At 45.9% G+C, this 25860-nt stretch overlaps 1 protein-coding gene across 9 annotated transcripts in view; it reads right to left on the reverse strand.

Moving 5' to 3' along the window:
- NAV2 (neuron navigator 2) overlaps positions 1-25860 on the reverse strand; it is a 783526-nt gene that overhangs the window by 120739 nt on the left and 636927 nt on the right. For all 9 annotated transcript variants that reach the window (XR_011484330.1, XM_070457299.1, XM_070457298.1 and 6 more), the window contains one exon: positions 6188-6310. Coding sequence is in view for 8 of the 9 variants with exons in the window: in XM_070457299.1 (XP_070313400.1) it covers positions 6188-6310 (123 nt within the window). In the remaining variant the exon portion in view is untranslated. The remainder of the gene's footprint in view (positions 1-6187; positions 6311-25860) is intronic.

The following is a 25860-nucleotide window of genomic DNA, read 5'->3' on the forward strand; positions in this document are numbered from 1 at the left end:
TGACTGAACTGATGGCAGAAACCAGCAAGACATTTTAAAGCAACTATCCTCCAATCAATAACGAAAGGGCCTTCTCCTTGAGGCCTGAGATCATGACAGGATAAAGGATGAGGGTCAGCCCATCTGCAGCGTCCCTGGGATGCTGGGATGCAGGGAGAGGAGGCAAGAAACATCCCCTCTTCCCTCTAATGCAAACTGTTGTCCATTGTCCCTGAAGGCTGGGGTTCGCCTTTCCAGCCATCTGGGCACTGCTTAGATTTTTAGTAAGCAGGGGGACTCATTCAATAAGATGACACCAAGAACAGCTGGAATCCATGCACAGAGGGCTCCCTGAGCAAGCAGATGACTGGGCCAGTCGGCAGGCGGCTAGAGCCTCTGGCAGTGGATGGGTCTGCTGGGCCTGGAACTCAGTCCCAGCTCGGACACCAGCCAGTTAGGTGTGCATAGAACCTGCAGTGAGTTTACGGACACTCTCACAGACTCAAGTCTATGAAACTAGGATAACTCCTTTCAAAGGGTCAAGGTTAAAAATTAATGACCAAATGTTTGTAAGGTGCTGGACACAGTTCCTGGCATACAGCACTCCGTCAGGAAATGGCGACTATACCTGTTTTTATTACTTTCTAATAAAAGTTTGTATTTATTTTCCATTGTTGCTGTAACAAATTATAATAAACTCGGGGGGTTAAAATAATACTATCTGTACTATCTTACAGTTTTTCATCTGAATTGAGTGCCAAGGAATGACTCACAGTGTCAGCAGAGTTAAGGTCATTTCTGGAGGCTTCAGGGAACATCTGCTCCTTTGCCTTCTCTGTATAGAGGCCACCCGACCTGAGTTCTTTGATTGTGGTCCCTTCCCTAATCTTCAAAGCTAATCAGGGCGGATGGTGTCCCTCTCACATCTCATCAGTCTGCCTTTCGCTCCTGCCTCTTCCACTTTTAACGATCTGTGATTACAGTGGCCGACCTGGATAACCCAAGGCAGTCCATCTAAACGTCAGCTGATAAGCAACCTTACTGGGCTTCCCAGATGGCTCAGGGGTAAAGAATCCACCTGCAACATAAGACACAAGAGTTCGATCTCTGGGTCGGGAAGATCCCCTGGAGGAGGAATTGGCAACTCACTGTCGTATTCTTGCCTGGAGAATCCTATGGACAGAGGAGCCTGGCGGGCTACAGTCCATGGGCTCACACAGAGTCGGACATGACTGAGCATGCACGAAGCAAACTTATTCCCTTGGCCACAAGTCATAAAATATTCACAAGTGCTGGGATTAGGTCATAGATGTCTCTGAGTGGGCTGTTTTTCTCCCTATCCCAGACTTGAAAGGGAAGACAATGGGAGAAGTTCCTCCCTGTGTTCCCTCCAGTCTGCCCATCCCAGCAGGGGCGATGCCTAAGAAAGAGCTCATCTCACATGATGAGGGTGCCTACCAATTCCAGCTGCTGGTTGGGGAGCTCTGTCCCGGATTCAGCTCCTCTAAGTCGGGCCTGAATCTGCGAATGCATTGCTGGGTGCCAGAAGGCCAAACTGTCCCACACAAATCACAAAGCGAAGCAGTGTCCTGAGCTGGAAGATCTTGCGACACTCCCGGTGAGGGAGGAATGCCTGGCTTGGCAGGCTGGTCAGGTACCAGGTTGCATAGTTACATCCTCACACTGCAGGACTCCCTGTTCAAGCTGAAGCTGGGATAGCTCTGAGCACTGAGGCCTGGGTCCCAAATGCAGACAGTCAAGTTGTACAATGACTGAAGCCCAACTGAAAAGCCATCTCCGTAAGTAAACTGTACAGAATTTGGAGGGCAAAGAAAATCTTGTAATTTAACAAGGGGAAAAAAAAAAAAAAACAGTTTCTCCTTTATGTTTGGTGATGTTAGAGGGCAATTTTCATTTTTGTTCAAGTCTCAGGCTGATGTTTTACCATGTGGCATTAGTTTGTTTTTTTTCTATTTTTCTTATTACCTAAATCGTAGCTCAGTCAGTCAAGAATCCACCTGCAATGCAGGAGACCTGGGTTCAACTCCTGGGTCAGGAAGATTCACAGGAGAAGAAAATGACAACCCACTCTAATATTCTAGCCTGGAAAATCCCATGGACAGACAAACCTGGCAGGCTACAGTCCGTGGGGTCACAAGAGTCGGACATGACTTAGCGACAAAACCAAATTAACAAAAGCAATTGGTGTTTTAAGGGCTGAGAACAAAGTTATCAAGTAACTGAGAAGTCTTGCTTGGGATCCATATGCACATGCCTGGCTTCTGTCCTCCACGTGCTCTCAGGACAGGTACGTGACCTTGGGAGGAGCATCTAACTGCCTCAACCCACTGCACACTACAGCACCACGCGTGCGGGAAAGGGTCACGGCATGCTTTCAAGGGACAGAGAAAGGGACCCGAGAGTGGAAACCTTCCCAGAGCTGAGCTTTAATCTTTGAAAGCACTCAGTCTTCCGACGGGGTCCCAGGAGACAGCAGTGCCTGCAAGCGGCCGGAGCTCCACAAACCCTGTGGCTGTGAGCTCAGCCCCTGGGCCTTGCTTGCTGTATCCCTTCCTCCTCCCAGCCTGCTAGACCTCCATGTCACAGGTCTCTTTACGTGTCTGTCATCTGGGGCCAAGAGCTTGTAATAAGCCACCTCCGCTTGCCCCTTTTGATCCTTCCTTCAGAGCCGGCGGGCCCTAGTTTGCTGAAAGTCGCCCCGATGACTATCAGGTAAAAACAAGAGCCCATGGGTGGCAATCCTAAAGAGTGACAGGAGATCAAGGGCAGGCCTGGCATCCTGAATTCACGATCGTCATTTATTATTTCTCAGGAGCCAGCTGGTGACACACGAGACTCACCAGCAGACATGGGCTGTCTCCCAGGCTCCGAAGGTGCACATTCCTATCAGTTACTTTCAATAGCCCTGAAGATAGCCCAGCCACATCCTGCCACCAACAGCCTCAGCCTGCCGGTGGAGTGGGTGGGTGCTCCCCTGGGAGCGCTGTCCTCTAGGGATGAAGGGCCAAGGTCAGCGATGTTTTCCCGCTTGCACAGTGAGCTGATCTGCCCTTGGGCTGGCCATCCCTTTGCTGAGGTCTCATCAGAAATCATCTCTCAGTTTGTTTCCTATTTCTTTTGTAGAACTCATGTAATTTACTGCTTGTGTGTGAATCCGTAAGGACTGAGCTTTTTATTAAAAAAAAAAAAAACGTTCATGGAAGTATTTTAGCTCTTTTTTCAGGTTAGAAGGGAAGACTTCTGGAAAGGTTCTTTGCATTTTTTTTTCACTTGTCTAAATTACTTAAACAACTTATTTCTAGTTACAGGGATAGGAAAAGGATTACCTAGCCTGCAGCCATGTACATAGTACTTTTTATTTTTTAATATATCTGCACACCATCTGTGATATTATTCCTCGATATTTCGCATTAAATTGTTCCAAGTCTACACTATCCTGACCCTAAGAAATGTGTGTAAAATTATGAGTTTGAGAGATGCTAGATGCAAGAGTATTTTTTTTTAATTAAAATATAACTGTTAAAAAGAAGTATTTCCCTGTCTACCATCTAAAATTATTTCTGTACCAATAATGTTAGCCTTGCACTTTGTGGAACACTCATTTTGAACATAGTTTTGGGAAGATTTACAAGAACAGGGCCTCCCAGGTGACGCTAATGGTAAAGAACCCATCTGACAAGAGACCTAAGAGACTTGGGTTAGATCCCTGGGTTGGAAGATCTCCTGGAGGAGGGCATGGCAACCCACTCCACTATCTTGCCTGGAGAATCCCATGGATAGAGGAGCCTGGCAGGCTATAGTTCATAGAGTCACAAGGAGTTGGACATTACTGAAGCAACTTAGTATGCACGCTTACATGAAGAACTTGAAAGAAACCAATCTACTACTCTTTCAACTGAGCCAAAGATAAAGCATTATTATGGCCTGTTCACACTAACTTTGAAAAAAGTAATTTAACATATCCAAATATGGGAGCTTCCCTGGTGGTCCAGGGGTTAAGAATCTGCCTGCCAAGGCAGGGGACACAGACTCGATCTCTGGTCCAGGAAGATCCCACATGCTGCAGACCAACTAAGCCCGTGCGCCACCGCCACTGAAGCCCACAAGCTCTAGAGCCTCGTGCTCTGCAAGAAGGGAAGCCGCCGCAATGAGAAGCCCACGCATCTCAACTACAGAATAGTCCCCACTCATTGCAATTAGAGAAAACCCGGGTGCGGCAATGAAGACCCAGCACAGCCAAAAATAAATAAATAAAAATAATAAATAAATGACAGCATAGTATTAAAAAAAAAAAGAGTAATACAGAATATCTCACTGCCTACAGGTCCAAACTTACATAAAATAGAAAATGTATGAGCATTATCAAATCTTTTTTTTTAAGCCACCTGAATTCTTTCTTTAAAAGTTGGCTCATTATCCATTTAGTCTTAAATGATCACACCTGAGCAATTCCAGTTTGGGGAAAACCAGAAGACACTGTTGTCTGTTTTGTTAAATGTGGAGACTGAGCTGGAACAACAAAACAAATGCCACCCATCTTTCCAGCCCAAACCCAAATCTCCCACCTCCAAAAGCAAAAGCAAGCTCAGCTGTGATCTATAATCATTCCATTAACCCTGCATTGAAGCATTAAATTAAACTGCCTAGTGCAGACACTGCTTTTGCTACAAGGGGAAATGTACCTTGTAAGGCCATCACTTTATGCTAATAGATTTACTGAGCAATTCCATGTTTACAAGAGAATACCAATAAATAACATAATTTAATAAGCTGTGAACACGCCAATGGGGGTGTTACAACAACTGATTTTTCTTTTGCTGATATTTACTCTAAAGATTTTGGTCATAGAGAGTTTTAGCCTTAGAGTTGTTCTCAAACGGTTTATCTTACTAAAGAATTTTTAAACCAATACTTTAAATAAAATCACAGGAAAAAAGCTGACTTGAATTGGCACCTCAGTGGTAAGTCTTTAGTCATCTCTGGTATAAATCACTACCTTGGATGCTGAGAGGACTCTGAGAAGGACACAGTTGAGTTGGTGGCTGAGTCTAGGCCTTGGGCAGGTGCCAAGTTCCTGACAGTTAATTCAGCACTCTTCACACCAGCCCAAGCCTCCAAGCCTTTCCCAAGAGAAGGTGAAGATTCCTTTTCAGCAAATTCCATTTCCGGGGGAAACTTCAGGGTCTGTCTCTTTAATAATGCTGCCCTATTTCTCTGAAGCCAGGGAACTACAGAAGTCATCTCACTCTCTGTTAGAAACTATGTCCTGTTAAGAGAAATGCAAGAAGCTGGTTTGGTGCAACAAATATTTGGCCTTCTGACACATGAGACCTCGCCTCCAAAAAGAACAGAGAGATTTCAAACTGCTCACATTGAAATTCCATGTTTTGTCTCATCAACCCAGATGTGGCAAGAGGTCAAGTATGCCAGAAAAAATTCTTCAACAATCAGATCATTAAAGGGTACTGAAATCCAGAAATACAGCACATCAGAGCTGGAAGGGATATTGGAAACCATACAGCCCAAACCCCTTCCTTAACAGATAGTTCATGGTCACAGAATCGGCTTGTGTCAAAGACTAGAAACTTGTAGGCCAAATATTCTTCTTTATTATAGAGTTTTCTGGAGCTCTTCTTTGTCTCCGAAGCAATGAAGACTGGTCAAGCCCAATCATGACAACTACTCAGCATGCAGTGTAAAAACTACATGGTTAAGCCCTGTCTCTTGTCACCAGCAACAGAGACTTATGGGGAAGCCTGCTCAGCCACGGCCAGGGGAGCTCTCTTCTGCACAGAACTTCTGTGCATCACCAGGGACTCTGCTCCTTCCAAGATGCAATACCTAGAAAGCTGGCTAATGGAGGAAGCAGAGCAGATCCCCAGGGCTTGCTGAACTGATGAAGATGCAGTAGCAACAGTAAAACAACAACAAAAACCTTCCCAGCCCGAACTCCCTGGGTTCTTGCTATGAGAACCACCAACCGCCACCCAGAAGCAGAATGCAAGAGCTGGTCAGGCCCCTCTTCCACCTGCTGAACCAGCTCCTAACCTCAGGCCTGGCTTCAAGGCCTCCCAGCCTCTGGTGGGTTAAAGCAGCATACACTGGCTCTCACTGGGACTGCCCTCATTTCTCAGGCCCCACTGGAGTCACCTCCACATCTGGGCCACCCCAAGTGGAGCAGGCTTACCTGTCAGCGTCTCCGAGGCCCAGGGAGGTGTTTCTTTGCAGGGTCTCCCGCACCACAGCCATCCCATCAGGAAGCCGGTTCAGGCGGCGGGTGTAGAGGCCAAGTCCACCATCGGTCATGTACCTTTGAAAGGAGAAAGGGATGATGCAAATATCTGGTTAAGGACAAGTCATGGACCATCTTGCCGTTCATATCGAGAAGCCCTGTGCATGGCCATCCTGTGCCCTAAGATGGAAGGAACCAAGGCTTTCCGGAGGTTCTGTCACTGATCACAGCCTAGAGGTAACTCAGCTGATTCAACCCAAAGGATCACCAGCTTGCTAGCAAAAATAAAACTCAGATTAATTAACCCAAACTCACAGGGATCTATGGAGCAGAAGGGAACTAGTGAAAAAATTAACTGTCAGATGCATTCATGACATTTTTTTTAATGTCAGCAATTATACAAGCAGGTGTTTCACCTAAGTACTGTGAAGGGAACTGACAAGTCACTGGCAAATCGTAGGGGAAAATATTACAGAACAGCGCAGGGGAAAAAGTAGGCAAGATTTTAAGAAGGATGGTAAGAAAAAATGGAGGATACAAGAGCCAGCTTTGTCATCATGGGCAAGTCCTGGATTTTTTCATCTAAACTCTGTGAATATCACATTCTTCCTGCATCATCAGATGGGCATGGGAATTAGAGAGATAAGGAGTATCAAAGTGCTCTATAATTTGTATAAGATCACATAAACAAAAAGATAGTGATTATCTTAAAGTATGTGCAATGGTAAATTTCACCTTTGATACTGATGTCTTAGGGGGTGTCCCAAGCTCTCTGAATAACAGTAATGTTACTTCTCTAAACTTCAAGTTGATGCCACAGAGTTATCTTCCTATGAAATCAGTGTTGTCATAGGAAGGGAAGACCCCTGAGACTTTCTGTATAGATAGCTGACTATCCACCAATCAGATCAGCTCCTGAAAGACTGGCTACCAGTAGCAAGTAGTTTGGCTTCCCAGGTGGTTCAGTGGTAAAGAATCTGCGTGCAGGAGATGAAAGTGACATGGGTTCGATCCCTGGGTCAGGAAGATCCACTGGAGGAGGAAATGGCAACCCGTTCCTCCCAGGAGGAAATGAGAAATCCCATGGACAGAGGAGCCTGGCGGGCTACCGCACATGACTGAGAGGTTAAGCATGCATGCATGATGAAGTACTTCAGGTCCAAAGCAGCTTTACTTCACCCACTCTGGTTACTCCAAGACACCCCTTAGAGGAGACTGCTTGTGCCATCATCCCCGTCTCCAGAGGAGAATGCAAAGCAGAACTTTAGCAGAGCCAGAAATCAAGCTCAGAGCCCTTTAATTCCCCCATGGGCCCCATCAGACTTGCAACGCATCTGCAAATGCAAGCGATTTACTTTTCAAGTCCAGTAACAGGGCATGAGAAGACCAATGAATGAGTAATTATTTTGCTGCAACAGTCAGCTGAGCTGTTAGTACATCATGGAATGTTTCACTGCCTTTGGTATCTTGGCTTTAGAATATATGGGGTAGATCCTGAGGGTTCTCAATACTTGAGATTCTTCTATGTCTAGCTTAGGAACTTCTTGGAATCTATTCTTAGAAAAATGGACTTAAAGGATGCTGTGGAAGTTTTCCGGAACCAGTAGGGTCACAGAAGAAAGTTCTCACGGGAGCTGTCTTGGGTGAGGAGCTTCTGCTTTGGGTCGGAAGAACTCTCCCTCAGGGCAGCTTCCAGGATACCACATCTGAGCTGACTTCTCTGGTGGCCCCTTTCACCCCCTATTTGTGACATTAATGATCACAAAGCCAACATAATGGAATATCTGTTGAAGTCAGCCAAACCAATTGTTTGTGGTTTAATTGTACACTTTAAAATGATGAATTTTAGGGACTTGTGGTGGTCTAGTGGATAAGAATCCACTTGCCAATGCAAGGGACCCGGGTTTGACCCCTGCTCTGGGAAGATCTCCTTGCGGAGGCACAACTACTGAGCCTGCACTCTACAGCCCAAGCTCTGTGACAAAAGAAGCCACCACAATAAATAGCAGCCTGCACACCACAAATAGAGAGCCATTCTCCCTCTCCGCAACTAGAGAAAACCCATGCGCAGCAACAAAGACCCAGTGCAGCCAAGAATAAATAAATAAAAATTTTAAAAATTAAAGAAAATAAAAAGAATTTTATGGTATTTGACTTAGGCCTCAATAAAGAAGAAAGAAGAAAAACCAAAAAATTCCAGCCATCATTCAGTTCAGTTCAGTTCAGTCGCTCAGTCGTGTCCGACTCTTTTCAACCTTATGAATCGCAGCACACCAGGCCTCCCTGTCCATCACCAACTCCCGGAGTTTACTCAAACTCATGACCATCGAGTCAGTGATGCCATCCAGCCATCTCATCCTCTGTCGTCCTCTTCTCCTCCTGCCTCCAATCCCTCCCAGCATCAGGGTCTTTTCCAATGAGTCAACTCTTCACATGAGGTGACCAAAATATTGGAGTTCAGCCATCATAGCTATAGTTAAAGAATTATTTGTGTAATGGAGAGAGCAATGGCATTCCACTCCAGTACTCTTGCCTGGAAAATCCCATGGATGGAGGAGCCTGGTGGCTGCAGTCCATGGGGTCGCTAAGAGTCGGACACGACTAAGCGACTTTACTTTCACTTTTCACTTTCATGCAATGGACAAGGAAATGGCAACCCACTCCAGTGTTCTTGCCTGGAGAATCCCGGGGACCAGGGAGCCTGGTGGGCTGCCGTCTGTGGGTATGCACAGAGTCAGACACGACTGAAGTGACTTAGCAGCAGCAGTAATGACTTTAAAATTTTTTATTCATTTATTGTTGACTGTGCTGGGTCTTTGCTACTGCAAGGGTTTTTCTCTAGCTGTGGCGTGAAGGCTTCTTATTGCGGTGGCTTCTCTCGTTGCAGAGCACAGGCTCTGGGACTCAGGCTTCAGTAGTTGTGGTATAAGGGCTTAGTTGCTCCACAGAATGTGAGATCTCCCACGGTCAGAGATTGAACATGTATCTCCTGCATTGGCAGGTGGATTCTTTCCCATTGAGCCACCAGGAAAACCCCGTGTATGACTTTTTGATTCTTGGTTCCCCATACTAGATAGCAAGCTCTTTGAGAAGGGACTATTTTATTTTGTTCAAATCTATATTCCACATCTTAACACATCCTAAGCGCTTAACAAGTATTGTTTTTGTTGAATGAAATCCAAAGACACGGTCATAGGGTGAAGTTTAGCAAGAACATTTTGGGAGGAAACCAGTTACAGGTTTTTCTTCCTCTGAAACGTAAGAAAATTTGACATCTAAGTCATATGGCAATTAAACTGTCTACCTGCTAGTCAGGGGCTTCCCATGTAGCACTAGTGGTAAAGAATCTGCCTGCCAGTGTAGGAGGTGTGGGTTCGATCCCTGGGTCGGGAAGATCCCTGGGTCAGGAAGATCCCCTGGAGGAGAAAGTGGCAACCACTCCAGTTTTCTTGCCTGGAAAATCCCGTGGATAAAAGAGTCTGATGGGCTCAAGTCCATGGTGCCACAAAGGTTCAGACATGACTGAGCACCTGCCAGTCAACCCATCTGTCCGTCTGTCCATCCATCAACCCACTCACCCAATAGATACAGCCACCCAGGATCCAGTGGCGAGCTCCATGTGTGCATCCTACAATTAGCATAAGGAGGAAAAAAAGGACCTACACCAAAACGCAGTAACTCTGCCAGAGGCTAGACTTTCTAGATCAAATGTCCTTTCAAGGAGATTTCCATGGAAGCTGTTCAAAACACAATCTGCTGTACCATTAAGCAAGGCGGTTAATTTCGATTTTAGCAAAGCCCACTCAGCCATAGAGATAAACAAAAATTTTTCAACTGGGAAGATCTTGTCAAAGGACAAACAAACTAATTAAAGCATTCATTTCCCTGCTGGATTTTTTTTTTTACTGCTGGTGAAACAACACACGCGGTTGGGCAATTACACGTACCTGGGCATGTAGATGGAGTCCCACACATATACAGCCCTGGCTTTCTGTGAAGGCCAAGAGCAGAGGTTGGTCAGCTTCCAGAGCTGGAATGCTGAGATGTGCTGCAGCCTGGTATTGCCAGGTGCAAGGTGTCAAAAACTGACCATTGATGAAGGTGGGGGGCCTTGGAGAGATGTGACTGTGTGACTGGATAGTCTGACTTAGCTTGTCAGTTGCTACTGGGAATTCTGATTTTGTTTAGGCAGAGAGATGGGGTGGTGGTGGAGGAGTGAAGGATACATCAGGATCCTCTGCCTTCTCAAATGGACCAAAGACTGAAAGCCAGAGCTGAATGCTACCAGCGTGATACGATCCAGTTTCCTTACAAATCTATTCCATTCATTTTATGCATGTATGTATGTGTGTGTGTGTGTGAGAGAGAGAGGCGGGGGGAGGGAGGAATCAGGAGGAAGTGGTTAAGGAAAAGAGAGCGTTTACCTCTTCCTCCATAGGTTTGTAAAAATGTATGAAATCATAATTTTTAAAATAATATTCAAAATAAATTCTGTGTCCTCTCACTGCAAGATAGTACAGCACTGAATATGGCTGTCAGTTGAACTAGTCTCACACTCAAGAACTTAAATTTCTTATTTCTATAATTATTATTCCACCAAATATAGTATAAAAAGCCCTGACTATATCTTTAAATAACTCTTCTGGTCACAATGAAAAATACACATACTTTGGTTCAACCCAAATTTCGTAGGAATTGGCTACTGAATACATTAATATAAACGTCCATCAGTTCAGTTTAAGGAAGCATAATTTAGAGACGAAGCAGTCACTGGTGTGTTGCACTAGCCCGTGAGCAGAAGGGTGAAAACGTTTGTGGTCCTGAAGGCTCAGGAGGCTGGGTGGGATGGCTGGGTCCCATCTTGCGAGCTTTATCAGAAACTTGCTTTGGGTGGAGATGCAACGAGTTGCCTGAGGTCACAAGGAAAGTAACCAGCTGATCTAGGGACCAAATCCCTGAGCACCAGGGCCGCACTTTCCTTCTCCTTGGAGAAATAAATCATTAGTGCTGGAGCCTAATGAGGTGCTGGTAACATCCTAATGTTTGCTTGCTGGGGTCCTGGCTAAGCCACCAAGCACCTGCACAATTTCAACACTATCCTCCACCTTCTGTTGCTTCCCCAGAGGCCCCTGGATGGACAGCAGGAGCCTCTGTTAAAGAGCCAGGGTGTCTGTGGGTGTTTTTCTTGCTTTTCAAGGCTGGGGAGGCTCATGAGCATCTGAATTAGGAGCATGGCTGTGTCATCAGTGAGTCCTGGGTTCAGTCTTCCCAGCCTCACCCTAGCTGACGGCCCTTGTGTGCATCGTTGTTAGCAAGTACTAAGGGTTACTGATGCTGGCCAGATGCTGTGCTAAGTGCCTCACAGAAATCCTGACATCTTCAAAAGAGCCTTATCAAGTGTTACTTTTATCTCTATTTTTTAGAGGAAGACAATGAAACAGGTCAAGATCACTGCGCAGGTAGATGGGTTCAAATTCTAGCTTTGTCACTTTTGGGGGCGGGTAATTTCTCCAGGTTTCCGCTTCCTTATCTGCAGGATAGTTGAAACTACTGATTAATCTCATAGGGCCATGGTGGGTTGACTGAGACATTATAATGCCGAGGGTCTGCCACCTCAGGAGCCCTTTAGGAGATCAACCCTGAATATTCATTGGAAGGACTGATGCTGAAGCTAAAGCTCGGATACTTTGACCACCTGATGCAAAGAACCAACTCACTGGAAAAGACCCTGATGCTGGGAAAGAGGGAAGGCGGGGGAGAAGGGGGCGACAATGGATGAGATGGTTGGATGGCATCACCGACTCAACGGACATGAGTTTGAGCAAACTGCAGGAGATGGTGGACAGGGAAGCCTGGTGTGCTGCAGTTCACGGGGTTGCAAAGAGTCGGACACGACTTAGTGATTGAACAACAACTGTTACTATAAGAAGCAGTGATGGCCTGTGTCACTCAGTACTGACACTGCAGTCCCTCCTCCCCTTCCAGTTCCACAAATATTGTGTACCAGGCTCTATGCCAGGCTGGGATTAGAGAGACCTCATTCCTGCCCTGCCCTGGTGAAGCTCAACATTGACAAGGCTCTCAGACATGTAAGTAGGCAGCTCTCCTACCACATGATAACTGGTAGGAGACAGATGTACGGTACAGATAGATGCATGACAGGCTCTGCACACACAGGAGACGGAGGTCACAGAGGGATGCGATTTAAGTTGGCCTTTGAAGGGTGCACAGGAGTTTGCCAGTCAAAGGAGGAGGATCCACCTAGGCACATAGATGACATGTACAAAAGCTAAGAGGAAAGTAAGAGGATGGGAAGTAGTTCACTGCTGCCAGAACAGCAGGAACAAAGACAGGAGATGGGCTGCAAGGGGACGGGGGCCCAGTCAGGAAGGGCTTGGGGGCTAGGAGGGGCTGAGACCTTTGTCTGGAAGCTGGGTCAGCTATGAAGGTGGTAAGCCCAGGAATAACAGGCTCTGGCTTTCGTTTGAAAGAGAACACTGACTTTTCGATACCCCCACCATTCAACACTCTCTTTTTGGTGAGCAATGTCTCACTGATATTTCCTCCTGTAGATTTTCCATAACATACTACTGGTCTGGATCCCATCCGAGGCACCCCAGACCTTCGGGGAATGATCAGACTTGCAGAGTAGACCTCACCATCCCTCCAACTAAAGGAGACCTGTGAAGGCAACAGGCCTAGGACAAGGAGCTTTCTCAACAGGATAGGTGCATCCTGAGTAACTGACGGGAGCTATGGAAAAGCTCTGGAATCTCATAGGACCTGTCAGAACAAACACGCTAGATTCTGAGTCCAGCGCTGTCGACAGATCTCGTCTCCTTGAAATGTGTGTGGTGAGGCACCAATGTCGAACAAGTGAAATTGGCATGAGTCACCTTCAGAAGGGGGACAGAGGACCTCTTGTTCCCAAATTTCCCAACATAGACCATAAGGAACATAAAAAGGCTCTCGATAATCGCAAAGCAAATCACCTTTTGTCAAGAATTGGGGGAGGTAAGAGAAGGGAAGGGAAAGCAATTTGTACTTGACAGAGTCCAGTGTATTCCTATTAGAGCACAACATAAAAAAATGAAAAACTCTCAGATGCAAAAAATGAAAGCAATACAAACAGAAAAAAAAAATCAAGCCTAAGTGATTACTTTTCTTCAAAGACATGGCAGCATGTCTGTGTTTTTTGGACACACTTTTGGTTTAAATGTGAACATAGCAAAGAAAAATGGAATAAAATAATTGCATACATAGAAGCTATTCCCTGCCAACATCAATATAAATATATGAACATACATATCAACACATACTTTGTCGTATAAGGTTAAAGAAAATGATGTGGGCTGCTGAAAAGTCCTTGCATTTGAGTTTCAGCAGCAGCCAAGTCCTCAAACAACAAATGCTTTCACAGTGCTCTTCACTCCATGACAATAGGCCTGACATTTATATTTGAAGTTTATTAGGATGTAAATTGAGTTTCTAGACAAACCTGTAAAAGGATCCCTTTAGTTCAGAGCCTCTTAGAAGTGCGATGAATAAACTCCACTCTGGGTCATAGAAGGACACAAGTGAGTCTAACAAAGCTGCCCGAATCCTTTTGAAGAAAGTCGATCTTAGTGACAGAAAACAATCTGCTACGTTTAGCTTAAGTGGAGAAGACACATTTGAAATGCAAAAATATGGTTGGGGGAAAAAACCAGATTTTTAAAATTTTTCAGTATTCTTTTTGGGAGACTTACAAGAGTTGAGTTTTCCTCTCTAGCAAAATAAGAAGAAGAAGAAGACTGAAGCACTAAAATTTAAGCACTTAAGATTTTACTATGGGAACCACTTTGCCCTCAGTTTTTAGGCATAAAAGCTGAGACAAATACCACACATTTCATTTACCAAGCCACCCCCTGCTGCCTCCACCTTCAATGACAAGAAACATATATCACAGAGCAATTCTCAGATCTTACCCACTACACAGCTTTAACACAAAAACCAAATAAAGGTGAATCCTAATCAAAGAACATGGTGCTGCTCCTTCTCTATCCTGTGTGTGTCTGTGTGTGTGAGTGAGTGTTAGTTGCTCAGCTGTATCTGACTCTTTGCGACCCCATAGACTGTAGCCCTCTAGGCTTCTCTGTTCATGGAATTCTCCAGGCAAGAATACTGGAGTGGGTTGCCATTCCCTTCTCCAGGGGATCTTCCTGACCCAGGTGTCGAAACCAGGTCTCTGGCATTGCAGGCAGATCCTTTACCATCTGAACCACCAGGGAAGCCCTCTCATGGATCATCCCAAACTGACATGCAATGAAACAAAACCCACGGCAGCCTCTGGAGAAAAAGTCTAAGGTTCGAGTGTCTTTCTTGGTTAGGTCTCCCTGCAATAACATGACTTGACGCATAAATAATCCAGATTGGCAACACGAATAATCAAGAAATATTTCTATGGTGTTCATGTGTTTTGGGAGAGTCCTCCAACAATCCCGCCGGCAGAGGGAGAGGAGGAGGTGCGGACCCACAGGACCAGTTTCCTACCCGTCTGCCCAGTGCAGGGATGGGGCACCGCCTCCCGCTGTGCTCTAGGAAGGCCCCTTCTCCAGGAAATCCCCAAGCTGGTATCTTGCACTTTTAAGGAGGATATGAGACTTAAGTTTTCCTCTCTAGCAGAATCTGCCATTATTTCGCTCACTCCTAGAACACCCACCTTGGCTCAGAGCACAGAACAGGGCCATGGCAGATAGATGTCACTTTCACTGCAGGCAAGTTCCTTCAACGGCCAGGAGCCGCCGACCTGGAGCATCCACAGCTCCAGGGGCACCCGCACCTTCCACGGCTCATCTGCATCTCACTCCATTTTACCGAGTCAGTCCTGGCTGTGAAGGGAGCCAGAAGTCTGGGCTCAATTCTCTGACCCTGGTGCAGCAGGAAAGCGAGTCTGTGACAGAAGTGAGGAGGTCTGAAGCCTACGCTGGCTACTTCGTCACCAGAGCATACCTCTCTGGGGAGCGCTGCAAAGATGTTGCTAAGCTAGTCAGGCAAGAGCTCAACCCTGGCAGGTAATGGGGACAGAGGTAAGAGCTGGGAAAAGGCAGGCCTGAGAGGAGGAGGAGTCAGAAGGCCCCAGGGGGCCCTGTTAAATGTCAGTGGGGAAAGTGATGTCACAGACTTTATTTCCAAAAGCTAGCTGCTGCTGCAAAGCTGCTTGGAGAGAGAAAAAGGCATGCTGTCGGGGTCATGCCACAAACATCAACACCTGCCTCACCCTCTACCTACCACTGAACCAGTAGCTTCAGCATCACTTGGCAACTTACTAGAAGTATGGTACCCTAGTCCTACTGAATCAGATTCTGCAGTTCAACAAGGACTCTAGGAGGTTCTAATGTGCATGAAAGAATGGAAAGCCACGACCTCAGGCAGTGGTCTCCCTAGTGGGGGGCATAACGTGACCCACAGTGATGAAAACTAAAATGCTCCTGTTTTATTTCTTATCATGTCACTTGTAAATCCTGGGTGTAGGCAGGTATTACAGTATACACAGTATTTCAGTGAGAAAGCACATATATGTTTAAAAAACAAATACAATGTCTAACAGAGGAACAAGCTCTTTTTTGACACAACCAAAAATAGCCTAGAAATCATTATCTAAAGCAGAAATTTCTAAATCTTCTTGAGTTGTGGATTCCTTAGAGAAACCGGTGAAAGCCATGGAGGTCGACCTCGCATATGGACAAAATGAGTATCCAGTTCTAGTTAGTTCACAGTCCACCACCCTCACCTAACCCAACCTGGCCCCGTGTTAGTGGCCCCTCTATGGAGTTAGGGCAGAAGTGGATCCTAGCTGGGTCTGTCCCTTCAACATATATAGTTTACAAATAGCAAAATATTTGCTGTAAATGGACGCAGCAGTGGCACATGGCATTGCTATAACTCACAAGTCACCTTGAATTTTAGCATACGGACTCGAGTTTATCACTGCTGTGGGTTTGGGCTTGCCCCCACCAAACTTCCAGCAGAGGAGAGACTGAGCAAGTGGTAAAGTTCCTGCGTGGTGATGAAACACGCTCTTATGGTTCTCGCATCTTCTGCAAAATGCAACATGGATTTTCACAAGCTTAATGAAATTCCATCTAGCGTTGACTGCCAGAGAATTTTGGTTTAACTTGACTAAGGATCTATACACATATTTTTAAGAACCTGTAATTGTACTAATAAAATATACAATCACACAGAAAGCCCAGGATTGCAACAATTAACCCTTATTTATCATTCCTATTGAAATAAATTTTTGTTGTTTAGTCGTTAAGTCGTGTCTGACTCTTTGAAACCCCATGAACTGTAGCCCACCAGGCTCCTCTGTCCATGGGATTTCCCAGGCAAGAATACTGGAGTGGGTTGCCATTTCCTTCTCCAGGGGATCTTTCTGACCCAGGGATCAAACCCGAGTCTCTTGCACTGGCAGACGGATTCTTTACAACTGAGCCACTAGGGAAGCCCACTGAAATAAACACACACACATAAATTTTTCATTACAACCTGTAACTATGCTTGTTTAAAATGGGCGTTGGCAGGGCACCCTTCTGAAGAAAGGCTGCACGCTTTGGAAATTTGACAGTCCCCATGTCTGGAATTTGGTCTGGCCAGAATTCTCTTTATTGTGGTTCAACTGTCAGTGTGGGATTGCAGCAAGTATTTCTAGCACGAGCAGGAAGCTTTTTGTCCACCTATTGAAAGATGAAACACATTCTAGCACACAGGAGACAGCTCTCTAGACAAAGCCCCTTTAAGCTCTTTCTTGGAATGAAACAGATGGTGAAAGGAGATTGACTGATATCCAGGAATTCTCAAACCTGAGAATATACCCAAATCATCTGGGGAACCTGAGAAAAATGCAGACTTCAAGGCCCCAGCTTCACAGATGCAGAATGCCATTAGTGGGGCCCAAACCCTGCATTTTTAAATAGACCTTTTATTTTAAGAGCATTTTGAGGTTTACAGAGAAATTTCAGAGGAAAATACAGAGTTATTAAACTCCTTCCCCCCTACTACCAGTTTCCCCTAACATCTTTTTTTCCCCTAACATCTTGTATCAATGTGGTACATTTATTAAAACTGATAAACTAATACTGACACATTACTATTTGATACTAATAATTATTTTGATACTAACAACTAACATTACCATCCATCATATCGATGTATTATTAACCAAAGTCCATAGTTTACATTACATTGTGCTCTAAGGGTTCTGACAAACGCATAATGATATGTATCCACTGTCACAGTCTCATACACATAATGTTTTATTGCTTTAAAGATGTCCTGTCTCCCCCATTCATCCCTTCCCTCAAACCTGTATTTTTAACAGACGTGTAAGTCAATTTCTCTCCCTCTCCCCATCCCTCCTTCTCTCCCTTCCTTCCTTCCTTCCACACTTCCTTTCTTTATCTGTTAAATAATTTTCTTGTAGTCAGGATCAAGCTTTCAGAAATGCGGCCTTAAATCTGGAACCCTGGTGAGCTAGACTGACCTCAGCTTCCCTAAGAGTTCAAGAGTCACCAAAATGTGGCTATAGTGTAACAGTGACTTAAATCTCTAATCCTCACAGTAACTAGTCTTGGCCTTGTATATTATGGGAGCAATGTGCGTAGCAAGAGTACCTGATTCCTGATTCCTAATGGCCTCTCCACCTCAGATTGATGCCTGATAAGTTTTTAGAACTTTACGGCCCTTCTAAAGTATCACTTGGTTGTGGACTTTCAGGCCTAAGTCCAACTGTGGAAGCCCAGACTGGGAAGGGACAGGAGAGAACATAGCGTACCAGGGCCATCTGTGGAAGGCTTAGCAGGGGCATCATAACTAGATGCCCTTACCCTGAAACAGCCTTCTGCTTGGTCAAGAGAACCTGTCTGTCCTCCTAGGCACTTCTCATGCACTGGGACATGCTTGCCAATCTTCTGGATGCTGCTACACTTTATCACACCCGTGATTTCTGACATGACTCCCGACCCTACGACGCAATTTCACTTGTCGCTTTAAGTTGGTAGAATCTGTGCCAGCATTCAGGATTGTGTGTTTCCTTTCCAAGATGACGAGAGCTCCCGACAGTGGGAATCAGACATCCAGAGTCTCTTTCCCTTTTGGTTCCTGCTAGACACCCCTTGGTAATAATCAGAGTCACGAGCAAACTGGGGAGAAGCCAGTTGGCACCTGTCTTACCTAGACTCCACCTGAAAGAAATGCCCAGCAGTACTGAGGACAGGCAGGGGTTTGCCTGGTGGCTCAGACAGTAAAGAATCTGCCTGCAATGCGGGGGACCTGGGTTTGATCCCTGGATTGGGAAGATCCCCTGGAGAAGGGAACAGTTACCCACTCTAGTATTCTGGCCTGGGGAATTCCAAGGACTCTATAGTCCATGGAGTCACAAAGAGTCGGACACAACTGAGCGACTTTCACTTTCACTGATACTAGAAGGACCAAGGTGACTAATGTAATTGGGAGGCAAGCTCTTCTGCAGTCTGAGGCATAAAGCAGGCCTTGGGATATCACCCAGCCTCAGCAAAGATTTCTGCAAACAGCTGGGGGGATGCAGGAAGCACCATACTAGAGCCATATGCAGGCTGCTATCCTAGAGATGGTCCCGCTTTTGAGCTGGTGTCATTTGTTTAATAAATATTTATGCAGCCCCTGCTGAGAGGCTGGTGCTGGCCTGGGTGCTGGGGATACAAGAATCAGACCCACTCCTTGGCCCTGAGGGGCTCAGTGTTTGGGTGGGGGAAACAGACCTGTGAATGTATGCATGGGCTTCAGCAAGAACCAGACCAGGGGGCGGGGCCAGAAAAGGCTTCTCAGAGGAAGGAACCCTCAAGTGGCAACTTGAGAGATGAGAAGGTATCTGCCAGGAAGCCTTGGGTTGGGGCAAGTAAATCAGTTCACACAGACCTACATGTGCCAACACAAAGGATCTAAAATGTCTAGGGGGTTCTTCCTTGACGGTCCAGTGGTTAAGGATCTGCCTTCCAATGCAGGGGACACAGGTTCCATCCCTGGTTGGGGAATTAAGAGGCCACATGTGGTGGGGCAACTGAACCCCATGTGCCACAACTAGAGAGAAGTCCATGCACCACAACGGAAGAGGACCGATGCATGTCGCAAGTAAGATGCGACACTGCCAAAAATAAACAAATATTTTTAAAAAGTAAGTAAAATGTACAGTGATTCACTGTGCGGTCTTAGATGATAAATTTCTACCAGGTAACATTTTCACTAAGAAACTCATTATTCTGGGCACTCACTCTAAATGGAATTCAATAAATATATTTCCAACCACAAAGAAATATGCACATAGGCCTCTGGCCTTCAAACACAGGGATTAAGCCAAAAGTGAGTGTCCACAAGGATACTCGAATTACCTGCCACTAAATCCGGCAAACTCAGTAGACACAACAGCTGACAACACAGGGTGTCTGACCCTGCGCACTTTTCCATTTGCCCACGAACACCGGTCACCTTCAGAAACAAGACACAGGCAGCCTGGAACGGCGGTTCTCCACGGGAGTGGGCCCACAGCGGGGGAGGGCCAGGACTTTGAAAACGCATATCTGATGTTATAAATCTACCATTTTAAACAAACAACTAAAAAGGCCCAAGGTTTTTATAAGGTGTTCTATAAAGTTTGACAGAATTTTGGTTCATGTGGAACTACTAAAGAGACATTAATTCTCTAAAGACACACCTATTCTTATTCTCACACCCTCTCCTCCCAATTCAGAGTGTGATGCCTTTACATTAATGGATATTCGATTTTTTTTTTTTTTTTATTAAACATCCGAAAAACACCGAGTTAAAGTTTTGTGAGGAGGGGAACTAGTCATTTTCCTTCTGGAGAGTTCAGACTGAACTATGTAGGCACCAGCCCTCCATGTTAAGTGAGGTTATCTTAAGATGCGTTGCACAGTTCCAGCAGTAGCCCCGGACACATTTCACGTGGAGGGAACCAGCCCGTGCCCTGGGCCATGGCAGGCAGACCTCATGGCTACCTCTTGGGGCGTCACCCCGTCCCCCCAAAAAGCTGCACTGCATAATCCTTTCCTTGGGTAGATCACTTAAACAGGCCATGCTGAAATTCTCAAAAACCTTAAAAACACAAGAAAACCCTAAAGTGAAAAGGCTTCATGTACAAACCAAGGGCCACTGGACATACGCAGATAATACCCGAGTCCCTGAGCCGGAGAAAAATGTCCTTGGCTACCAAAGTTCGTAAAAGTCCCTCCTGCTCCAAAATGTGCCCATGGGGTCCAACATGGTACAAACTCCAAAAACCAAATGATGTGCTCCTCAATGACGAAAACACCATGCTTGAGTTGCCATATGATTCAGCAATCCTACTCCTGGGCATTTATCTGGAGAAAACCATAATTCAAAAAGATACGTGCACCCCTATGTTCATTACAGCACTATTTACAACAGCCAAGACGTGGAAGCAACCTAAACGTCCGTCAATAGAGGAATGGATAAAGAGGCCATGGCACATACACGCGATGGGATACTGCTCAGCCGTAAAAGAGAATGAAATAAAGCCATTCACAGCAACACAGGTGAAACTAGAGATGATCATACCAAGCGAAGTAAGGCAGAAAGAGAAAGACAAATACCATGTGATAACATCTGTATGTGTCATTTAAAATATGACATGTTAAACTTATCTACAGAAACAGACTCATGGGCACAGAGAACAGACTTCTGGTTGCCAAGGACCAGGGACACGGGGGAAGGATGGCTAGGTAGTTTGGGGACAGTAGGTGCAAACTATTACATGCAGAATGGATAAACAACAGGGCCCTACTCTACAGCACAGGGAACTGGATTCAATATCGTGATAGACCATAATGGAGAAGAATTTAAAAAAACCCCTGTGTTCATCTCTACACTGACATGCAGTGGTCTCATTTCACCATACTCTGCCTTCTCTATCATCTTAGAGTTGAAATATCAGATGTTTTTTAAAAAATCATCTTCCCCACCTCCCACTTAGGATACCAACCTGAAAAGGTTGTACCTCTAAAACTTTAAATGCAACCAGGCATTAAGAAGAAAACCAGTGATAACCCTATATGCAAAACAGAAAAAGAGACTCAGATGTATAGAACAGACTTGTGGACTCTGGGAGAAGGCGAGGGTGGGATGTTTCAAGAGAACAGCATTGAAACATGTATATTATCTAGGGTGAAACAGATCACCAGCCCAGGTTGGGTGCATGAGACAAGTGCTCGGGCCTGGTGCATTGGGAAGACCCAGAGGGATCGGGTGGAGAGGGAGGTGGGAGGGGGGACCGGGATGGGGAATACATGTAAATCCATGGCTAATTCATTTCAATGTATGACAAAAACTACTGTAATGGTGTAAAGTAATTAGCCTCCAACTAATAAAAATAAATGGAAAAAAAAAAAAGAAGAAGAAAACCAGTAATACACAGTCTTACAAAAGGACGGAATATTAGATCAGGAGTTGAGGGGAGGTCCCCAAGATTACTTGGTTTGAGCATTTCTCAGATGAGGAACTGACACTCAAAGCTTATGTGATTTACTCAAGGAAACACACCTAGGAAGTAGCCACTGCTGTGTCTTCGTTTTAATACATTTTTGTGCTCAATAAATCATGTTCAGCAAATCTTTTATGATAAAACTGATGTCGGGTTCCCTTATTTTCCATTTTGTTATAACTGTTTCATCTATTTATCTCCTTGTGTTCCAGTCTCTCAACAAGTTCAATAAATGCAGGACCAGTACTATTATAATTATGATTATCATATTTATTGTTTTTGAACTTGTATTTTTGCTTCACTGCCCGCAGTCCCTAGATTGTGATTAGAACTCTTGAGATAGGTACCTAACAAATGTTCTTGGTGGACTAAATGAAAGAATAAGTAATAACCCAGATTTAAGTTGTTTTAATATAAATATGTGTCTTAAGGATTTAGAGAATACAAAAGAAGTGAGACATCCCTGCACCTACTTAGAATATAGAAAAGTTAAATATATTCACAGACTATGTTAGCTAAGGGCTTCAAGGAAGACTTCTAGGACGCTGGGGGCTCCCCATGCAGGGAAAGCTAGTAAGAAAAGGCTTGGAAGGAGGGGTCACAGGTCCCATTCAAGGGACAGCATGGCATGAACGGAGTCCCCCATGTAGGGAACAAAGTCAGCGCCACTCTCAGTGACTCCTGAACCTGAGCTGAAGGCAGTCGTGTTGTCCCGAGGCTGAATTCCCATTGTCTGGGGTTTTCCTAAAAAGGAGTAAAACGTGAAACCAGCAGAGCAGGGACTTCAGCTGGAAAGGCAAAAACTACCCCTCGAATTCAACACGTATGGATCTGGACGGTGCCACAGGCGCGTCTGCACGGAGGACAGGCGCGCCTCTTCCCCCAGCGAGGCCGCCGCTGGAGCGCAGGCGCTCACTTGGGCAGGAGATGCCCAGGAGCCCAGCATCCAGGCAAATGGGCCAGCCTGGGGCCAGACAGAGCGGAGGGTGGTGTGAGGAGCGAGGGGCGGGGCAGCCCTGGGCAGCTGGATGCCCCGGTGGGAAGGGCGGGCTGAGAGGGAGCCGGAACCGGGCAGGGACCTCCGGAGCAGAAATCAAGCAAAAGCTGGTTGTCTACAGGATACTCGAATTACCTTCTATCACGGCTGCAGGAGCTGCAGTCACAACAGCTGCACAGACAAAGGAACGGGATCCCTGACTTTCTCCAGCTTCCACTTGTTCAAAGGTTTCTACTTTCATAAGAATGAGAGATGGATTGGCTGAAATAGTCATTCAAACAGAGCAGGGGCAAAGCAAAGACCCCCAACCTTGCATCATTAGAGCGAGCTTACTCCAGACTGTAACCTTTTCACACTTTAAAAACCTACTGATTTCATTACACAACTGATAGTGTGACTCTCAGGAACATCTGGGCAGGTGTGCAGTCACTGAGCTGACAGTGATTCTCTAGAGCCCCTCCGAAAGCCGCCAGTCCAGAACCTGCAGCTAGGGAAGGAGGCGGTCTGATTTTTGCGCTTATCTGAAGGGGGCTTGGGTGAGACCATTTTCAGAAGGAATAGCTTTGGTGCCCGGCTACCACCCGCAGGCTGGTGCGATCTGCAGAAACCTGGCTTGTCAAAGAGACCTTCTTCTGAGCCCAACACCCAGCTCTGCTCCATCCTTATTAGAACCTCAGTGATTTCCATGGGAACCGAACACCCTGAATCTTACACTGGGAAGAATTTTTACAGGTCCCTTCTCTCAGCTTCTCATCTCATGCAAGAATTCCTTCTGCAATGTGTGGAAACAGGTTTCCAGATTCTGCTTGATTACTCTCCCGAATAGGAGGCTTACATTCTTACAATGAGCCCAGCCCACTTTGGACAGCTTTGATTTTCAGCATGTTTTTTAATGGTCACCTTCGTGTTTAGGAAATAAAAAAATGGAAGTCTAACCTACAGTTTCAGTTTGGTCCTTTTAAACCTACTGCTCTTCTAAGCATTTTCCCTATCAAGCAGATCTAGCTTCTATGAACATTTCTATGACATTCAAACCCTTTTCCTTGCTCGTCACCCTTCGCTAAACCAACCCTTGCCTGATTCTGAACCTCTCCAAACCTGGCACCAGGAACAAAACAGACATTGTCTAGCCAGCAGATACTCTGTCACCTCCCACATTATTAACCTACTAATCCACTTGAAGGTAGGATTTATATCTTTATAAAGATAAATCTTTATAACCTAAAACCCAGCAGGTGGCAACACCAAGTCCTCAAGCTTCCTGAAACTGGCTGCATCCCTTAGTAGCTGGATGACTTCGGACAAGTGGCCTCTTTTATCCACAGTTTCCATGTGTATAAAATGGGGATAACAGTGTTATCGGCCTCCTAGGATTTCTCTAAGAATTCAATGATATAATACCTGAAAAGCACCTGCCACATTAAAAGTACTCCACAAACACTGGGTGCCGTTATTATCAGCACCAGCGGTACCACTATTATAGTTACCCTCTTTCTCTCTCCCTTCATTCCAAGCACATCATCAAGCATATACAGCAGGTCTGGCAGAAGATGTTCAAAACGTAGGTATAAAAAGACACAATCCCTCAGCTCACAGATATCCTAATCCAGGGGACAGTCAGTCACACAAAGAGACAAAGCAAAAGGAACTGAGATGAGCCATCTGGAGGCATTACCAGCTGCCTGGGACCCACCGGAGGGAAGCCGACGTCTGCTGGTGCTGTCAGGGAAGGCTTCCCAGCTTCAGCAGATTCTTAAAGGACTGCAGCAGGTGGGTGGGAATGGAGCAGGGAGGGATTTATGCAGAGAGAGAGAGCAACCACCTGCAAAAGGCAGAGAGGTCTGAGAGCGCGGTACGTCCATCAAGGAAAACGTCAGTGGCCCAGAGTGGCGGGACCAGAAAGCCAGTGGGAGAGGAATGGGCATTCGGGGATGGTGGAGAGGACAAGATACGGGGCTGGGCAAGCAGATCCCTCATGAGTTCCCCAGTGAAAAGAAGGGCTTCCTTTGTGCCAAGCACTGTGCTGGGCACAGGAGATACGTGGTCAGTGAGACAGACAAGCTCTGTCTCCACAAAACTTACCCTCCAGTTGAGGACCAAGGAGGGCCTTGTGTCTCAGCGTGCTGGACAAGGCGCAGGGTAGGACAGGGCAGATGTACTTTCCAAAGATGACTCCACAACATCGCCATCCGGAATGGTCTTCTCCAAGGTGCCCTGTCCCCTGAGAGGTGGGATCGATGCTCCCTCTAGTGAATCTGGAGACCTGTGACTGCTTTGACCAACACGGTTGGGTGAAAGTGACACTCTGTGACTTCCAAGGTAGAGGAGAAAAAAGGCCACCTTTGCTTTGCTCATGGTAGCACTTGTCCTTGGACTTGGAGGCTTCCAGATTCTAAGGAAGCCAAGCCACAGAGAGAGGGACAGGCGTCCTCACCTTTAAGTCGTCCCAGCCTAAGTGTCAGACGTGTGAGTGAACAAGCTTTGGAAAGGCATGGACCCCCACTATTAAGCCAGCTCCAGCCCTGGAGGCCTCCCCAATGAGACTCCAAATGTGGGGAGCACAGACAGGCCATCTCGGCTGCAACCTTGTCCCAATCCTGAGACAGAGAGCTGTGAGCATCATCAAACACTGCTTTCAAGCTGCCAGATTTTGGAGTCATTTATTTTACAGCCACAGAAACTCAAGAGTTTACCTGCCAGGCAAGGTAGAGCCACTGAGAAAAGATAAGCAGGTGATCATGTAGTCAGATTAATACACTAGAGTTTTCTCACCAAACAGTAGGATGGACTTGTTGGATGAGCACTGGGACCAGAGGTGAAGCAAGCAAGAAAGGGGCAAATGCAATCATCTGGGGGAGAAACATGAGCAGAAAGACGGGAAGAAACCATGGTAAGAGACAGTGAAGAGAGAGAATCCATTGACTCTGGTGACCAGCCTTCCAGGAACAATGGAGCTGAAGTCTGAGATTCTTTCTGATTTTCTGGCTGTGGAAGAGAAATGGATATAGAAACACAGGAGGAGAAGGTTTAGGGGGAGAAGAGAGGTTAGATTTTTAATATGTTTACACAGATTACAGGGTTCTCGGTAAACACCCT

The sequence above is a fragment of the Odocoileus virginianus genome, chromosome 28 (assembly GCF_023699985.2).
Source record: "Odocoileus virginianus isolate 20LAN1187 ecotype Illinois chromosome 28, Ovbor_1.2, whole genome shotgun sequence".
NCBI classification, from domain to species: Eukaryota; Metazoa; Chordata; class Mammalia; order Artiodactyla; family Cervidae; genus Odocoileus; species Odocoileus virginianus.